Here is a 12,985-nt window from a genome sequence, read left to right as displayed (position 1 = left end):
GGGGAGCCGTGGGGCGGTGTCTCAAAGTTAAAACGTGGTTACCATATACTTGGCAATGCCAGCATTTGGTATTTGCCCAAAAGAAACGACAAGATACATCCACGCACTGACTTGCTCGCAAACGTTCTGAGCTCCTCCTAAGAGCCCGAAGCTGGAACGGACCCGAAGGGCCGGCGGCAGACGAACGCATCAACATGCCGTGCTCTCTGCGCACAACAGAGCGCCACTCGACACGACGGATGAGTCTCAGAGCCGTGATGCTGAGTAACGGGGTCCAAGCACACAAGAACGTGTACTGCGTGAACCCACGTGTGAGGTTTGAGAACAGAAAGTAACCCCGCAGAACTCTTCCAGAGTGGACACGATTGGCACGACACCCGCTCCAGGGATGGCACGAGGGACCTTTCTGAGTGAGGGAAACGGCCTACATCTTGGCAGGGGTTTGGGCTGTATGTATGCACAACTGTCAAAATTTAGTTGACAACGCACACTTCGCTCTATATCGGTTGCACAGAGAACTGCAAAAAAAAACTGTAAACAGCACTGAACTCTAGCTAATGATGTGCACGTTGCCATACTCAGATCGAAGCGAATGATGTCTCAAGTGCATCAGGAAGACAAAGTGAATTGATGGGGGTCCAGACAGAAGCAGAGGAGTAGGTACGGGACAAGACAAGCACAGCAAACATTCACGGTAGAATCTAGGGGGTGGGCGGACAGGTATTTACTGTAAAATCTTTCAACTTCAGTGTATTCAAAAACATTCATAATAAAATACTGGGGGGCGGACTGTACACTCTCCCTCCACGGAGGGGGCTGAAGATTCAGTGCTGGGGGAAAGGAGCCTCGTAACGGGGCCGGAAATGGGTCCGACATCAGGGCACACAAGGGCAGGTCGGCTCCGGCCACTGCTCCCCCGCCAAACACGAACTGGTTAAAGCCATGTATGGTGACGTGTCTACTGGCACTTAGACCTGAGACGTTTCATGACATGTGACACACAGGATGACAGACCTGACACATAGGCATGAAATCAGTGAACTGTGTCCCCACCAGGTCTACAGCGAGGGATTCTGAACCACGCCTGAGCGCAGGGAGGTTGTAACAATACCCAGGAGGCATAGTGGATTTAGGGAAAGACACCGCGTGCAACTCTAACCATAGGACGGACCGTAAAGACTCAAAGACAGAAGTCTCCTTCTCAGAGTCACATGGGACAGCAGGTCGAGCAGTCCACCACGCACGAGTGCGTGGCGCCACACCCGCCCACACCAGCCGCTCTTTGAGAAGTCCACTGTTCTTCCCGCCTCCCGAGTTACAGGACACCCAGCACCCTAAGCCTCAGACAAAAGCCCCAGTTCCGACTGCCTGCTGCACCTGGCGAAGGGGATGGTTTCCACTGCTCGGATCCAATGCCCACATCAGGTGCCCCAGTTCTTGGCAGCCTGGCCAGAAACTGCTACTTTTACAGTGCCAAAAGGAAACAGTGTAACATTTCTGGCACTGGCTGAGGCGGGAGGGGGGGATTTCCTTTTTATTTGTCCACTGACAAATCCAAAGCGGAGCTCCCTGCGGAACCATTAAAACCAAGCTGCCGTTCCTGGGCTGAGAGATGGGGAAGGGCAGAGACATGTACCTGTGCAGACCACGGGGCAGGATGGACACCCTCAGCCCGCCCCCCGCTGCAGACCCCCAGGCACAGAGCCTGTCATGGGCTACACATCCCGAGTGTGCGACGCATCATCCTGCCACTGAGTGGCTCATCCGTGTCTGAGGGGTCAGTGGGGACAATCAGAACCCCTGGGCTACATTGAGACCACTCCCCCCAACAGAGTTCGAGCACAGACTCTGGCCACATCACCCTGATGTCTCAAATGGCCTTGACAAAGCACCAGACCAGGTGGCTCAGACAACACAGTTATTCTTTCCCAATCCTGCTCGTCCCAGATCCAGGCGCAGCCAGGCTGGTCCCTCCCGAGGCCTCTCCAGGGGTGCAGATGGCCGTGTCATCTCCGTATCCTCACGTGGTTGTCCCTCCGTGCATGTCTGTGTCCCAGCTATCTTTCTATAGGGACACCAGTCACATTGGAGTAGAACCCACATTCGTGACCTTGTTTTACCTCCATCACCTCCTCAAAGACCCGTCTGCACCTACACACCAGCTCTGGGGTGCTGGGGGTCCAGGCTTCCCCATGAGGACTGGGGGGCCCTGGTCCAGCCCATCACAGCTGGGAACATGCTGGATGAGGAGAAGACCGATGATGTTTGCACTCAGGGCACAGGAACTCTAGTACAAGATTGTCTCCATGCCTGCACCTGACGTCTTCATAACAACAGGGGTCTTGCGCACTCTCATCAAAGCTTTCTCCAACTTCACTCTCATCTGCCCTCTGAGCCGCATCTCCAGCTCAGTGGCCACAGAGCTCATGTGTCCCCCAGCGTCCAGTCCAGCACACGGTCAGTGCCAACAAACAGTTCTTAAAGGCGTACGAAAACCTCCGGGGTCTTCTGCTGCAGCTGGGGCCCAAATCCCCCCGCCCCACTGGGCCCAGGCTGTCCCTGCACCTCCCCCGCTGCTGAGCGTCATGAACTGGTGCCCACGTGAGACAGGCTGCTGCCCACCGTGTCTCTCCCGACGCAGTGGCGCTGGCCCCCTCCTTCTCCAATGACGTGTGAGAGGTGATGGCCCCAACAAGTGCAGTGTCCTTAGCCCTTCTCCTCACTGCACGTGGCAGGTCAAAGGCACTGGGATGAACAAACTGGAAGATGCCGTGTGTTAAACCTACAGTCTGACTCCCACCACAGAGCCGGGCTGCCGACAGAAATGAAGAAACGTGAGACCAGCGGTCACCGCGGTGACCAAGCGCACTGGGACAAAAGGCACTCGTCCCTGACCTCACGGGCAGAGGGCTGACGGCATTCTCACCTCAGAGCCGCGCCCATCACGGTACCGTTGCTGAAAGAGATGTTTTCCTCCACACGACATTCCTCCCGAATGATGCTCAGAGCAGTAACAGCCAAGCCCTGCAAGGTTCTGGCGCCTTCGGACTCTAAAGCACGGTTGCCAGTGGATCACGGAATCTGACTGAAGGTGGCAGGGATTCCACGTTCCTCATGTTGGAAATTAATAAATACAGGATACTATCTCAGGGTACCTGGGTAGCTCGGTGGGTTGAGGGCTGGACTCTTGACCCTCAGCTCAGGTCCTGATCTCATGGTCGGTCGTGAGTTCAAGCCCCGCGACAGGCTCCGCGCTGGGCACGGAGCCTGTGTAACGCTCTCCGATTCAGAGAGGAATGAGCCTCACAGTTGCTGGTCTCCCTGGACTCACCTACTGGCCGCCTGACCTACAGTCTCTGCCAGGCACGTCGTGCACTGCTCTTCCTGCCTCCATGCTCGGGGCGCCACATGGTCACCCAAGAATCACCGTGAAAACCACCCGAGAGGAAAGATGAAACAAGGGATTCACCCCAAGTGCCTTTGGCTAATTCACCTCAGCAGTTCCGGTTGCGACAAGGCGTGACTGGCAGTTTTTTAATGGGAGGGAGGGGAGAACAGAATAAAAAAATCAGAGTGTATTGCTTATATTAAGCACCATTTCTTTAAAGTTTCATTTCAGGTATACAAATATTTGCACACACACACACGCCCGTGGAGAAGGCTCTCTGACGGCTGGAGAGACGAACATATAAAGGCATTGGTCCAGGGGCACGTGGGCAGCTCAGTCAGTTAAGTGTCCGACTCTTGATTTCAGCTCAGGTCACCATCTCACAGTTCATGAGTTCGAGCCCTGCGTCGGGCTCTGTGCTGACAGCTCAGAGCCTGGAGCCTGTTTCAGATTCTCTGTCTCTCTCTCTCTCTCTCTCTCTCTCTCAAAAAAGTAAACATAAAAAAAAATTTTTTTAATAAAAAAAAAAAGGACAGGGCTGTACCTGGGGCCACTCTGTATGAAACCCACTCTGTTCTATTTATTCTCTGGCAGCTCACAGATTCCCATCCCGAGGAAATAAATAGGCCACGTTAGAACAAGCCTGAATAACTGCTTGACTGGGGTCTGAAGACCTGAAAAAGCCTATCAATCCATGTTTTTAAAGGTTAAATCTGGGGGTGCCTGGCTGGCTTGGCCAGTAGAGCATGCACCTCATGATCTCAGGGTCATGAGTTCAAGCCCCACGATGGACCTAAGGGTTACCTTAAAAACCTTTAAATAAAAATTAAAAATAAAGGTCAAATCTGCATTTTTTGAGGGAGCTAACTTGAAGATAGAATTTATGTTAAATTTTTTAAACATTTACTTTTAAGAAAGAGACAGAACACGAGCAGAGGAGGGCAGAGAGAAAAGGAGACACAGAATCCATAGCAGGCTCCAGGCTTTGAGCTGTCAGCACAGAGCCCGATGCAGGGCTCGAACTCACAAACCGTGTGATCATGATCTGAGCCGAAGTTGGATGCTTAGCTGACAGAGCCACCCAGGCGCCCCTGAAGAGAGAATTTACATGCCCAAATTGTACTTTCATAAAATGATGAGGTCATTACTTCTGCTATTTTAGCTATTGAGTTCTGTGTATCAGGTTTTAATTTAATGTTTATTTACTTTTAAGAAAGAAAGAGAGACAGAGTGCGAGTGGGGGAGGGACAGAGAGGGAGACACAGAATTCAAAGCAGGCTCCAGGCTCCGAGCTGTCAGCACAGAGCCCTATGCAGGGCTTGAACTCACAAACCGTGAGATCAGGACCTGAGCTGAAGTCAGACTCTTAACCGGCTGAGCCACCCAGGTGCCCCCCTTTGTGTATCAGTTTTAAAATAGATTAATCTGGTTAATTTACCCCAACGAGAACAACATAAGCGCCAAATTTCGTGAGTTGGAAGTGACCTCACACTGAATGGAGGAGCAGAGCAGTTATGCCTGGCAGACAGCAACAGAGAAAGTGTGCTAAGTGGTGGCCTGGATGGGAACTCGTGTCCCAGAGCCGGCTGGGACCGGCACCACGCACCCCCCCCCCCCCCCCGCCCCCGTGGGAAAAAGAGGTAGGGCAGTGGTAGGATACAGAGAAACACTGAAGCCTGACTTGGACAACTATGTAACAAGAGATTATGTTCTCTAACAGAGACAATGAAATTCATCTTTAACCTTCTCTCTAGCCTGAATCTCAACACCGCCCCAACTCCAAAACTCTTGAGTTTTGCTGGCTTGTCACTTCTACTTCAAAAGCTCAGGAATGCCTCACTGATTTCCCGTCTCTCTCAACACTGCTGAATATTGTTTCTACCAAACCTGCTAGAAGGAAGGCTCTAGAAAGAATTCAGCCTACCCTATGCTTCCCCGTCATAGACAGGTTAGCATCCATTCAAAGGGAGTGACTCTCCTTAGCCAGCACCATCTGGCCTGGGTGTGAAATATACCTGGAGGCCAAGACTGGTGCTGTGCTGGGACACAGCTCCTCTGGCAGCCATGCACTGGGGACAGGCCCTGTCCTGGGCGTCCCGGCCCACCTGCTGCCTGCCTGCAGCACAGCAGAATGGACTGCACTGACTCTTCTGGAGCTTTCCCCCCAGGTGGGCAGCCTCCCTCTGCAGTCTGGCGCTTGCAGGCTGAATCACTTTCTTGGGCTGTTTTCCAGACTTAACCATCTCTGTAGGGAACTGCAAAACTAGAAGCGAGAGCGCTCACAACACAACAACCCGGAAAGAAAGTGAGGACAAGCTGGGCACGACGCCCTGAAGACCCCCGCTACTGGACCTCAAATACAGCCTTTTTAAAACGGGCGCCTTGTAAAGCACGGTGCTGCGGAGGGGTCATGGAAGGTCATGGCCGGGGCCAGCTCCCGCTGCGAAACTCGGAGGACCCACCAAGGTCTGTGTTAAGCTCGCGCACGAAGTGCACACTACCGAAACTCTGCAGAAGACAAATCCTTTAGCACTAAGACCCATTTTCCAGCTTACCCCGCTGAGCGTACCAACGACTCCAGCCTATAATTAAAGCCACACTTTTAAAACTGCAGGAACTAAGTACGGCGCCTCCTGAACTATGTCCGAGACACAACTGCCAAATGTAGCGTCACTGAAATCGTTCGGCTACACTCGGGCAGAGCAAACCTCGGCCGGCGAGCGGCTGCCCTGCAGGGTGCAGCCTCTGCTCCCACCCGGGTCCGCTGAGCAGCCCTTGTTGGGGCTGGCCGAACCCCCATTGTCCCCAGGGCTGCGGCCCCGGAAAACTTTGGGACCGGCTCCGCGGCAGCCCCCGGTCGCTGACCCGCGGGGATGGCCATGTGCAGAGCCCGGTTTGGGGGCGAGGGGGGGTGCACTGGCCGGAAGGGGAGGAAAGGCGTGGCCCCTTCCTCCCCCGCCGCGCGGGCCGGGCCCAGGACCACCTAACCGCATTGTCCGGGGGCGCGCCGCCCACCCCCGGCCGCGCGCACCGACCCCCGCGGCCCTGTCCCGGGCCCGGCCGCGCGCGCTCCAGCTCCCGCCTGCCCGCCCGCCGACCGCGCTCCCCCCGACCTCTCCACGCCCGACCTCCAACCAGACCTCCCGAACCCCGCGCCGGGCGGCCGAAGCGCGACCCCGGGGGACCTTCCCGGTCCACCCCCGGCGCCGGCCCTTCCGCCCGGCCCCGGGGTCCAGCTCGCCCCACGCCCGGCCCCCGGGGGGCGCGCGCCCGCGCACGCTCACCTTTTTGCCCTTCTTGCCCTCCTCGTCCATGTCGCCGCGAGCGGCCCCCGCGGCCCGGCCCGCCCCGGGAGCCCCGCGCCGCCCGTGGCCGCTACATGCTCGCCCGGCCCCGCGGCCGCCGCCGCCGCCGCCGCTCCTGCGCCTCCCGCCCGCGCGGCCGCAGTTTCCGGCCGCGGCCGCCAGGGGACGTCCGCGCCCCGCACCCCGCACCCCGCACTTCCGGGCCGAGGCGCGGCCCCGCCCCGCGCCCCGCCCCGCCCCCACCCCTCGGGGCGGCCGGGGACGCTCCCGGTGCGCCCCGCCCCTTCGCGGCCGCGGGAGCGCGCCTGCCGCGCCCCTCTCCCGCCCCATTGCCCTTCGGCGGGGTGAGAGCGCGCCTGCCCCGCCCCCAGCCCGACCCCCAGCCCGGGCCCCGCCCCTCAGGGCCGCAGGAGTGGTTCCAACTTTTCAATTCTGCCGCCATCTTTAGGGCGGCCAATTTCCCGGCCTGCTTCGCGCTCGGGAAAGCCGCGCTCCGGCCCAATGGAAACAGGGGGGCGGGGCCGGGGAAAGGGGAGGGGCTAGCCATAAGAGCAGGGCGTGGCTGGGGGAGGGGTCGGGCCTGCGAGAAGGGGCGGGCTACCAGGAGGAGGGCGGGCCGGTAGCAAGGTAAAGGCCAGGTATGGAGAAGAGGCTGGCCTGGTGGGAGGAGCGGGGCTGTCGGGAAGGTGCGTAGCCGGTAGGAAAGTCGGGACGAGAAGGCAAAGGGGGTGGAGCTAGCAGGACGGGGAGGGCGTGGCCTGTGAGATGAAGGCGGGACAGGCGGGGATAGGAGAGGCTAGCTGGAAGGGGCGTGGCCTGCAGGAAGGTGAGAGCGGGGCATGTAGGGAAGGGACGAGGCAAGAAAGTGGAGAGGGGGGAATGGGAAGGAGGCGGGGCTGGCACGAAGAGAAGGGTGGGGCCTATGAGATGGCGGCGAGGCCGGAGGGGTGGTGTGGGGCTAGCGGGAAGGGTGGGCGTGGCTGGCAGGAAGGCGGGGGCGGGCCATGTGAGTTGAGTGCGAGCCGCCGGGTGGGGCGGGACTAGCGGGGAGGGAGGGCGTGGCTGGCAAGAAGGGGCGAGGCCGGCCGGAAGGTGAGGACAGGAAGGGAAGGGGGCAGGGCTGGTAGGATACCCAGGACTGGGCCTGCCGGGTGGGTGGGCGGGGCCAACAGGAATAGGAAGGCGTGGCTGGCGGGAAGGGAGATTGGGGGCTGGGGGCGGGGCCACCGGAAGGCTTGGGCGGGGCCAGCGGGGCGAAGCCGCTTCCTTTATCTTTCTCGATGGGCGCCTAAATTTCGTCTGCCTCATCCGTGCCCTATTCCGCGACTTCCTCTGCTGCAGTGCCTGTGTTGCTCAGACAAGCCCTCAGGAAGGTGGGGATGCAGTAACTAGCAACGCCTGGGTCCTATCAGAACAGTCACCGTAACAGTCAATGACCTTAAGGGTCACCAGGGTAACTGCCGCCTTTTACAGACGAGTCTGGAGAGTCTGGTGGTTTGCCCGCCACGCTGCAAGTGGGAGCCAGCAACAGGAGGACACTATTTTGCCACTAAGCCAAGCTGCTAGCAAGAGCCTTGCAGCACAGGGGTTCCTGGGTGGCTCTGTCGGTAAAGCGCCCAGCTTAGGCTCAGGTCATGATCTCACAGCTCGTGGGTGGCTCGTGGGTTACAGCTCCGGATCTGGCTGTGTGCTGCCAGCGTAGAGCCTCTTTGGATCCTCTCTGTCCCTCCGAGCTCACGCCCTATCTCAAAAAAAAAAAAAAAAAAATGTTTAAAAACTGTTTCCAGAACCTTGCAGCACAGCTAGAATGTAAACTGATACCAAACAAACCATTACTTGTCTCCACTGATGTTTTACAATGTTGCTTGCTGCGCCGGTTGTGTGTTATCTCTAGTTCCGCGTTCACTCTCATTCCATGCCCTGCAGGATGGAGCTGGGCCCTCTGAGCGCTCTTCCCCTGCCAGGTGGGCCATTGCAGAGGTGTGCGGGGGAAGAAACCCCCTGGGAGGCAGTGCGGGAGGAAGGGGCTTTGCTGCCGGCTCCAGTGAGTTCCCTTGACAGCTGCAGAAGGAGAGGCCTCCCCGGAGCCCACCTCCCCGCACCAAGGACGGCTTCTTCTAGCTCCAGGTTCCGCGAGCACCCGACTCCGCGGTGCAGGCTGCCAGAACGCTGCTCCAGCTCCTGCCCTATAGCCGCAAAGGCGCGCCCCTGAACAGCTTTCCTGGCACTCCGGAGGGACTGCCAGACGTCCTGCCAGCGCTTCTCCGCCATTTGGTGAGCTGTAGCTAGGCTCTCTCCAAGCAAGTTGGACCTCAGCCCTGGGGGTAAGGAGGTCTCTTCCCCCGGGGGCTTTACCCCAGCCCTCAGAATAGCGGCTCCTTCTTACCTCTATTCTCCCAATCTTCAGAGCTCTCTTTACGTTTACTGGCCTATCCCTTGGACCCTATTTGAGACAGATACCAAATAAATAGCTGGTCCCTAGCACTCCCAAAGGTATTCCAGGCCCTTTGGCATATAGAGCAGAGGTGGGGGAAATGATCTTTCAGTCTTCCATCTGCATCGTTTGGCACCCACCCCCGCAAACATGAGCAGTGCAGCCCAGGGCTCCCACCCCAGCACAGAGGTCTGGTCTTCTGGGTCTCCCACTAACGTACCTTTTTCTATACTCTCAGTGCCCATACTCTTTTTCTATACTCTCAGCAGCCCATAACACTACTACAGCTTGCAGTAGCCCATGTTTTAGGAAAAACCACTCTCCTCCTGTGTCTCCTTTACTCTTAACAGCTACCGCTCCTGCAGCGATTCTGACACCAGCTGTGTGACACCAGATCCTGACACCCAGCAATTCTGTGACATCAGCTGGGTATCCCACAGTAACTCACTCTGGCACCATCCACCTGGAGACGGCATCAGATCCACAGGTAGAGGGCTTCATCCTGCAAGACCCCCCACACTTCAGATGCCAACCGCGAGTCCAAACTGGTATCTGTGCTTCTGACCAATTGGCTATGAATATGAATTGGGGTTCCCATGACCCTCCCTCAGGTGCAATTAACTTGTTAGAGTGGCTCACAGAACTCAGAAAAAGAGTTCACGGACTGTTTACCAACTTATTATAAAAGGATATGACAAAAGCTACAGGTAAGCCTCCAGATGAAAGAGATGTCTGGACCAAGGTATAGGAACGGACACGGGGATTCCATGTCTCTCCAGGTCACCAATCCACCAGCACCACCATGTGCTCACCAACCCAGGAGCTCTTTGAACCCAGGGAAATAATGAGGACCCACCAAATGAGAACAAGAAAAGGCTATATTTGTTCAGAGCCTGCAATAGTGAGGGAGTCACTCCATCACCTGGCCTGGTAGAGGCCCAGAGGCAGCAAGAGAGGGGGAGAGCTTCATGGTGGAAAAGGGGGACTCAGGGGTGCCCTGATGGGGGCTGTGGGCCTGAGGGAGCCAGAGATGAACTCTAGAGAAGTGGGGCATCTCCTGTGTTCGATTTTCTCTGGTTGGTCCTGAGTTGGACCCGGGAACAAAAATTAGGTAAGATGTCAGTTATTGACCGAGTCCTGGCCATCTGGCTTATTTGGACTGTCACAGGGTATTGTATGGCTTTCTGGGTTGTCACCAGAGCCAGCAGTCTGAATTGCCCCAAGTCTGACTTCGAGCAGCCGGCTTCCTGGGCAGGCTTCTGCAGAGGAGGCATTGGTTTTGGGCGGGCTGCTGCAGGCCGTGGGCCTATTTTCATAAATGGTCTGGCCACTGGCCACTTGTATATTCAGTTTATTATAATAGGCACTGATGAGCCAGTACAGTGTTAACAGAAAACATTTCTCCCAAGGTCACAACTCAGCTGTGAAGTGTCCTGACAGCCTCTTCCTTCTTACCGGTAACTTCCATAGCCTGCTCTGTGGCCCTACCTCATGAACAAAAATACCTAAGACCCAGTTACTAAGTGGTCCACACTTCGTGACAGCAACCATCTGAAGATGGCCCTCACTTCCCCTCTCCCCTCCTCAGAATTATTCAGTGCAACCCCAAACCTTACAAAATTCCCTCTCCAGTCTCCTCATGAGACACAACGCAGAAATCTCTAGGGTTCTCTCTTTGCAACAGGTTAATAAACCAGACCTGGTCTATTAGGTTTATCCCTAGTGGACTTGACTGTTGGGCATTTTCACCCAGCTCAAGTATCTTCTCCTCCACTCAATCTTTGGATGCAGTTTTTCCCTCCTCCAGCCCCAGAATACTTTGTGTGTCCTGATGCTAGAGTTAATTAGCTAGAGTTAATGTTAGGACACTTCCTCTACTAGACTGTAAGGCCCTTTAGAGACTGTGCGGGATTCCTCTTTGTGTCCGAGTTCTAATGAGACAAATGATGTGCACCTGGCCAGACAAAGATGGACGCAGTCTCCCCTGGCTAAGCTCTCGAGTGTTCAAGAAAGCCCTGAACAAGTGAAGATTTATCTTCAACTGGCCCTCTCAAAGACAGTTTTCAATGGACTCATGTCTTGGCTAGATTCCAGCTAATTGGTGTAGGTTTTGTTTGTTTGAAGTTTATTTATTTTGACAAAGAGAAAGAGAGAGCATGTGCACACACACACACGCACACACATGCACACACGGCACTTGAGCAGGGGAGAAGCAGAGAGAGAGAGGGAGAGCGATAATCCCAAGCAGGCTCTGCACTGTCAGTGCAGAGCCCGACTGGGGGCTCAAACTCATGAACTGTGAGATTGTGACCTGAGTCAAAACCAAGAGTCGGATGCTCAACAGAGAGAGCCACCCAGGTGCCCCCCCCCCTTTTTTTTAAGTGAATCTTTTCACTGTTCCGAAGGCTGACTTCAGTGTTTTCTTTGTCCCTCTCCCCCATCCAGGATCTCCCTCATGAGACTAAAGAGCACATAACTAACGAGAGGTCTCCAAGTTGTCCTTGGACACATGCACCTCATACCATGCTGTGCCCATGACAAATCCAGTGGGTTGATTTACTCAGCAAAGAAAAGAATTTCAACTCACTTTGAGTGAATTCTCTTTGTAGTTTCAAGTTTCCAGGCCTGTAAATGATAAAGGACCAAACCAGCTCTAGATTGTGACAGTCCCTGTGAGTACAGCCACCCTGTGTGGCCTCCTGTGGAAGAGACCCCACCAGCTCCCCCTTGACATTTCCTTGGCTGTAACTCCTTATGTATTCTTCCAGAGCCAAATTGGTAATATTCTTTTCCAGGCATATATCCCAGTTGGCTTGGAAGAATAGTGGAGTTATTCTTTGGAGATGTGGATTTGAAGAAAGTTCTTTTCGATAGTCTGTTAAGTCGTTAAAATGCTGCTGAGAGGTCTGTCTCCCTTTGTCCCTGTCTCATGCACCCTCCCTGTACAACTCAAGTGAGCTTTGGTTCTATGATATTTAATGTTTTGGCACCCTTTTTGTTTTAGGTGTATTTATTTATTTGGGGGGGGGGGGGAGATAGAAAGAATCCCAAGTAGGCTTAGAGCCATCCGTGCAGAGCCCAATATGGGTCTCAAACTCACTAACTGGGAGGTCATGACCTGAACCGAAGTCAGATGCTTAACTGACTGAGCCACCCAGAAGCCACTGGCACTTTCTTATTCTTTGGAAAACAGTTTCCATAGAGCATCGTCTCCTCTCTAGTGAATTTTGTTATGATTTTAGAAAGCAGCTCTTCTCTTTCCGTCCTGGGGAGAGCCCACCTTTTTTGGTCACACATATACACCCACATCCTCACACCGTTTCTCTATCTCGTGGCAGACTCACGGAAGGCAAACAGCACCAAACTCTTGAGCTAGAAAAACCTAGCCTTCCAGGAGATCATGAGCAAGCCTCCTAACCTCTTTCGGCAAATGTTATTTTCCATGTGAGCAATCTGGAAGTAAAACTCCTGCCCCGTCTCATGAGATTTAATAAAATACATAATGGGATTCGTATACGCTGAAGTGCTTGAATGGATTTAGCAGGTGCCATAAGTAAAATGAGTTTCGAGCCCTGCTCAGCTCTTCTTTACTTACAGAACTCCGTTCTCGCCTTGCGAGCCTGATCCCTGATCCCAGACCCCCGAACATGCAGTCCGTGCCCCCGGTCCCCTCGGAGAATTTCAATTTCCGACCAGCCGCACCCTTTCCGGCTTCAGTACCCTCCCCGGCGCGGCCCTCCCAACCCAGTCAAGCGCTCCACAAAAGCAGAAGAGAAGGAAATACTTTTATTTCAGCGAAAGAATAGACCGGGACGGGCTGCCCACCACGGGCAAACCGCTCACGGGAGGCGACGACAA

The 12,985-nt window shown here is 55.2% G+C and overlaps 1 protein-coding gene across 2 annotated transcripts in view; it reads right to left on the bottom strand.

The window, feature by feature from the left end:
• CCM2 (CCM2 scaffold protein) overlaps positions 1-6,771 on the bottom strand; it is a 41,527-nt gene extending 34,756 nt beyond the window's left edge. For both annotated transcript variants that reach the window (XM_042913415.1, XM_042913429.1), the window contains exon 1: positions 6,673-6,771. In XM_042913415.1, the coding sequence (XP_042769349.1) occupies positions 6,673-6,702 (30 nt within the window). In that variant the 5' untranslated portion in view covers positions 6,703-6,771. The remainder of the gene's footprint in view (positions 1-6,672) is intronic.
• Between the last annotated feature and the right edge of the window lie 6,214 nt (positions 6,772-12,985).

The sequence above is a fragment of the Panthera leo genome, chromosome A2 (genome assembly GCF_018350215.1).
Source record: "Panthera leo isolate Ple1 chromosome A2, P.leo_Ple1_pat1.1, whole genome shotgun sequence".
NCBI classification, from domain to species: Eukaryota; Metazoa; Chordata; class Mammalia; order Carnivora; family Felidae; genus Panthera; species Panthera leo.
The sequence above is the reverse complement of the archived record's forward strand: the minus strand, read 5'-3'. Positions and strand labels throughout refer to the sequence as shown.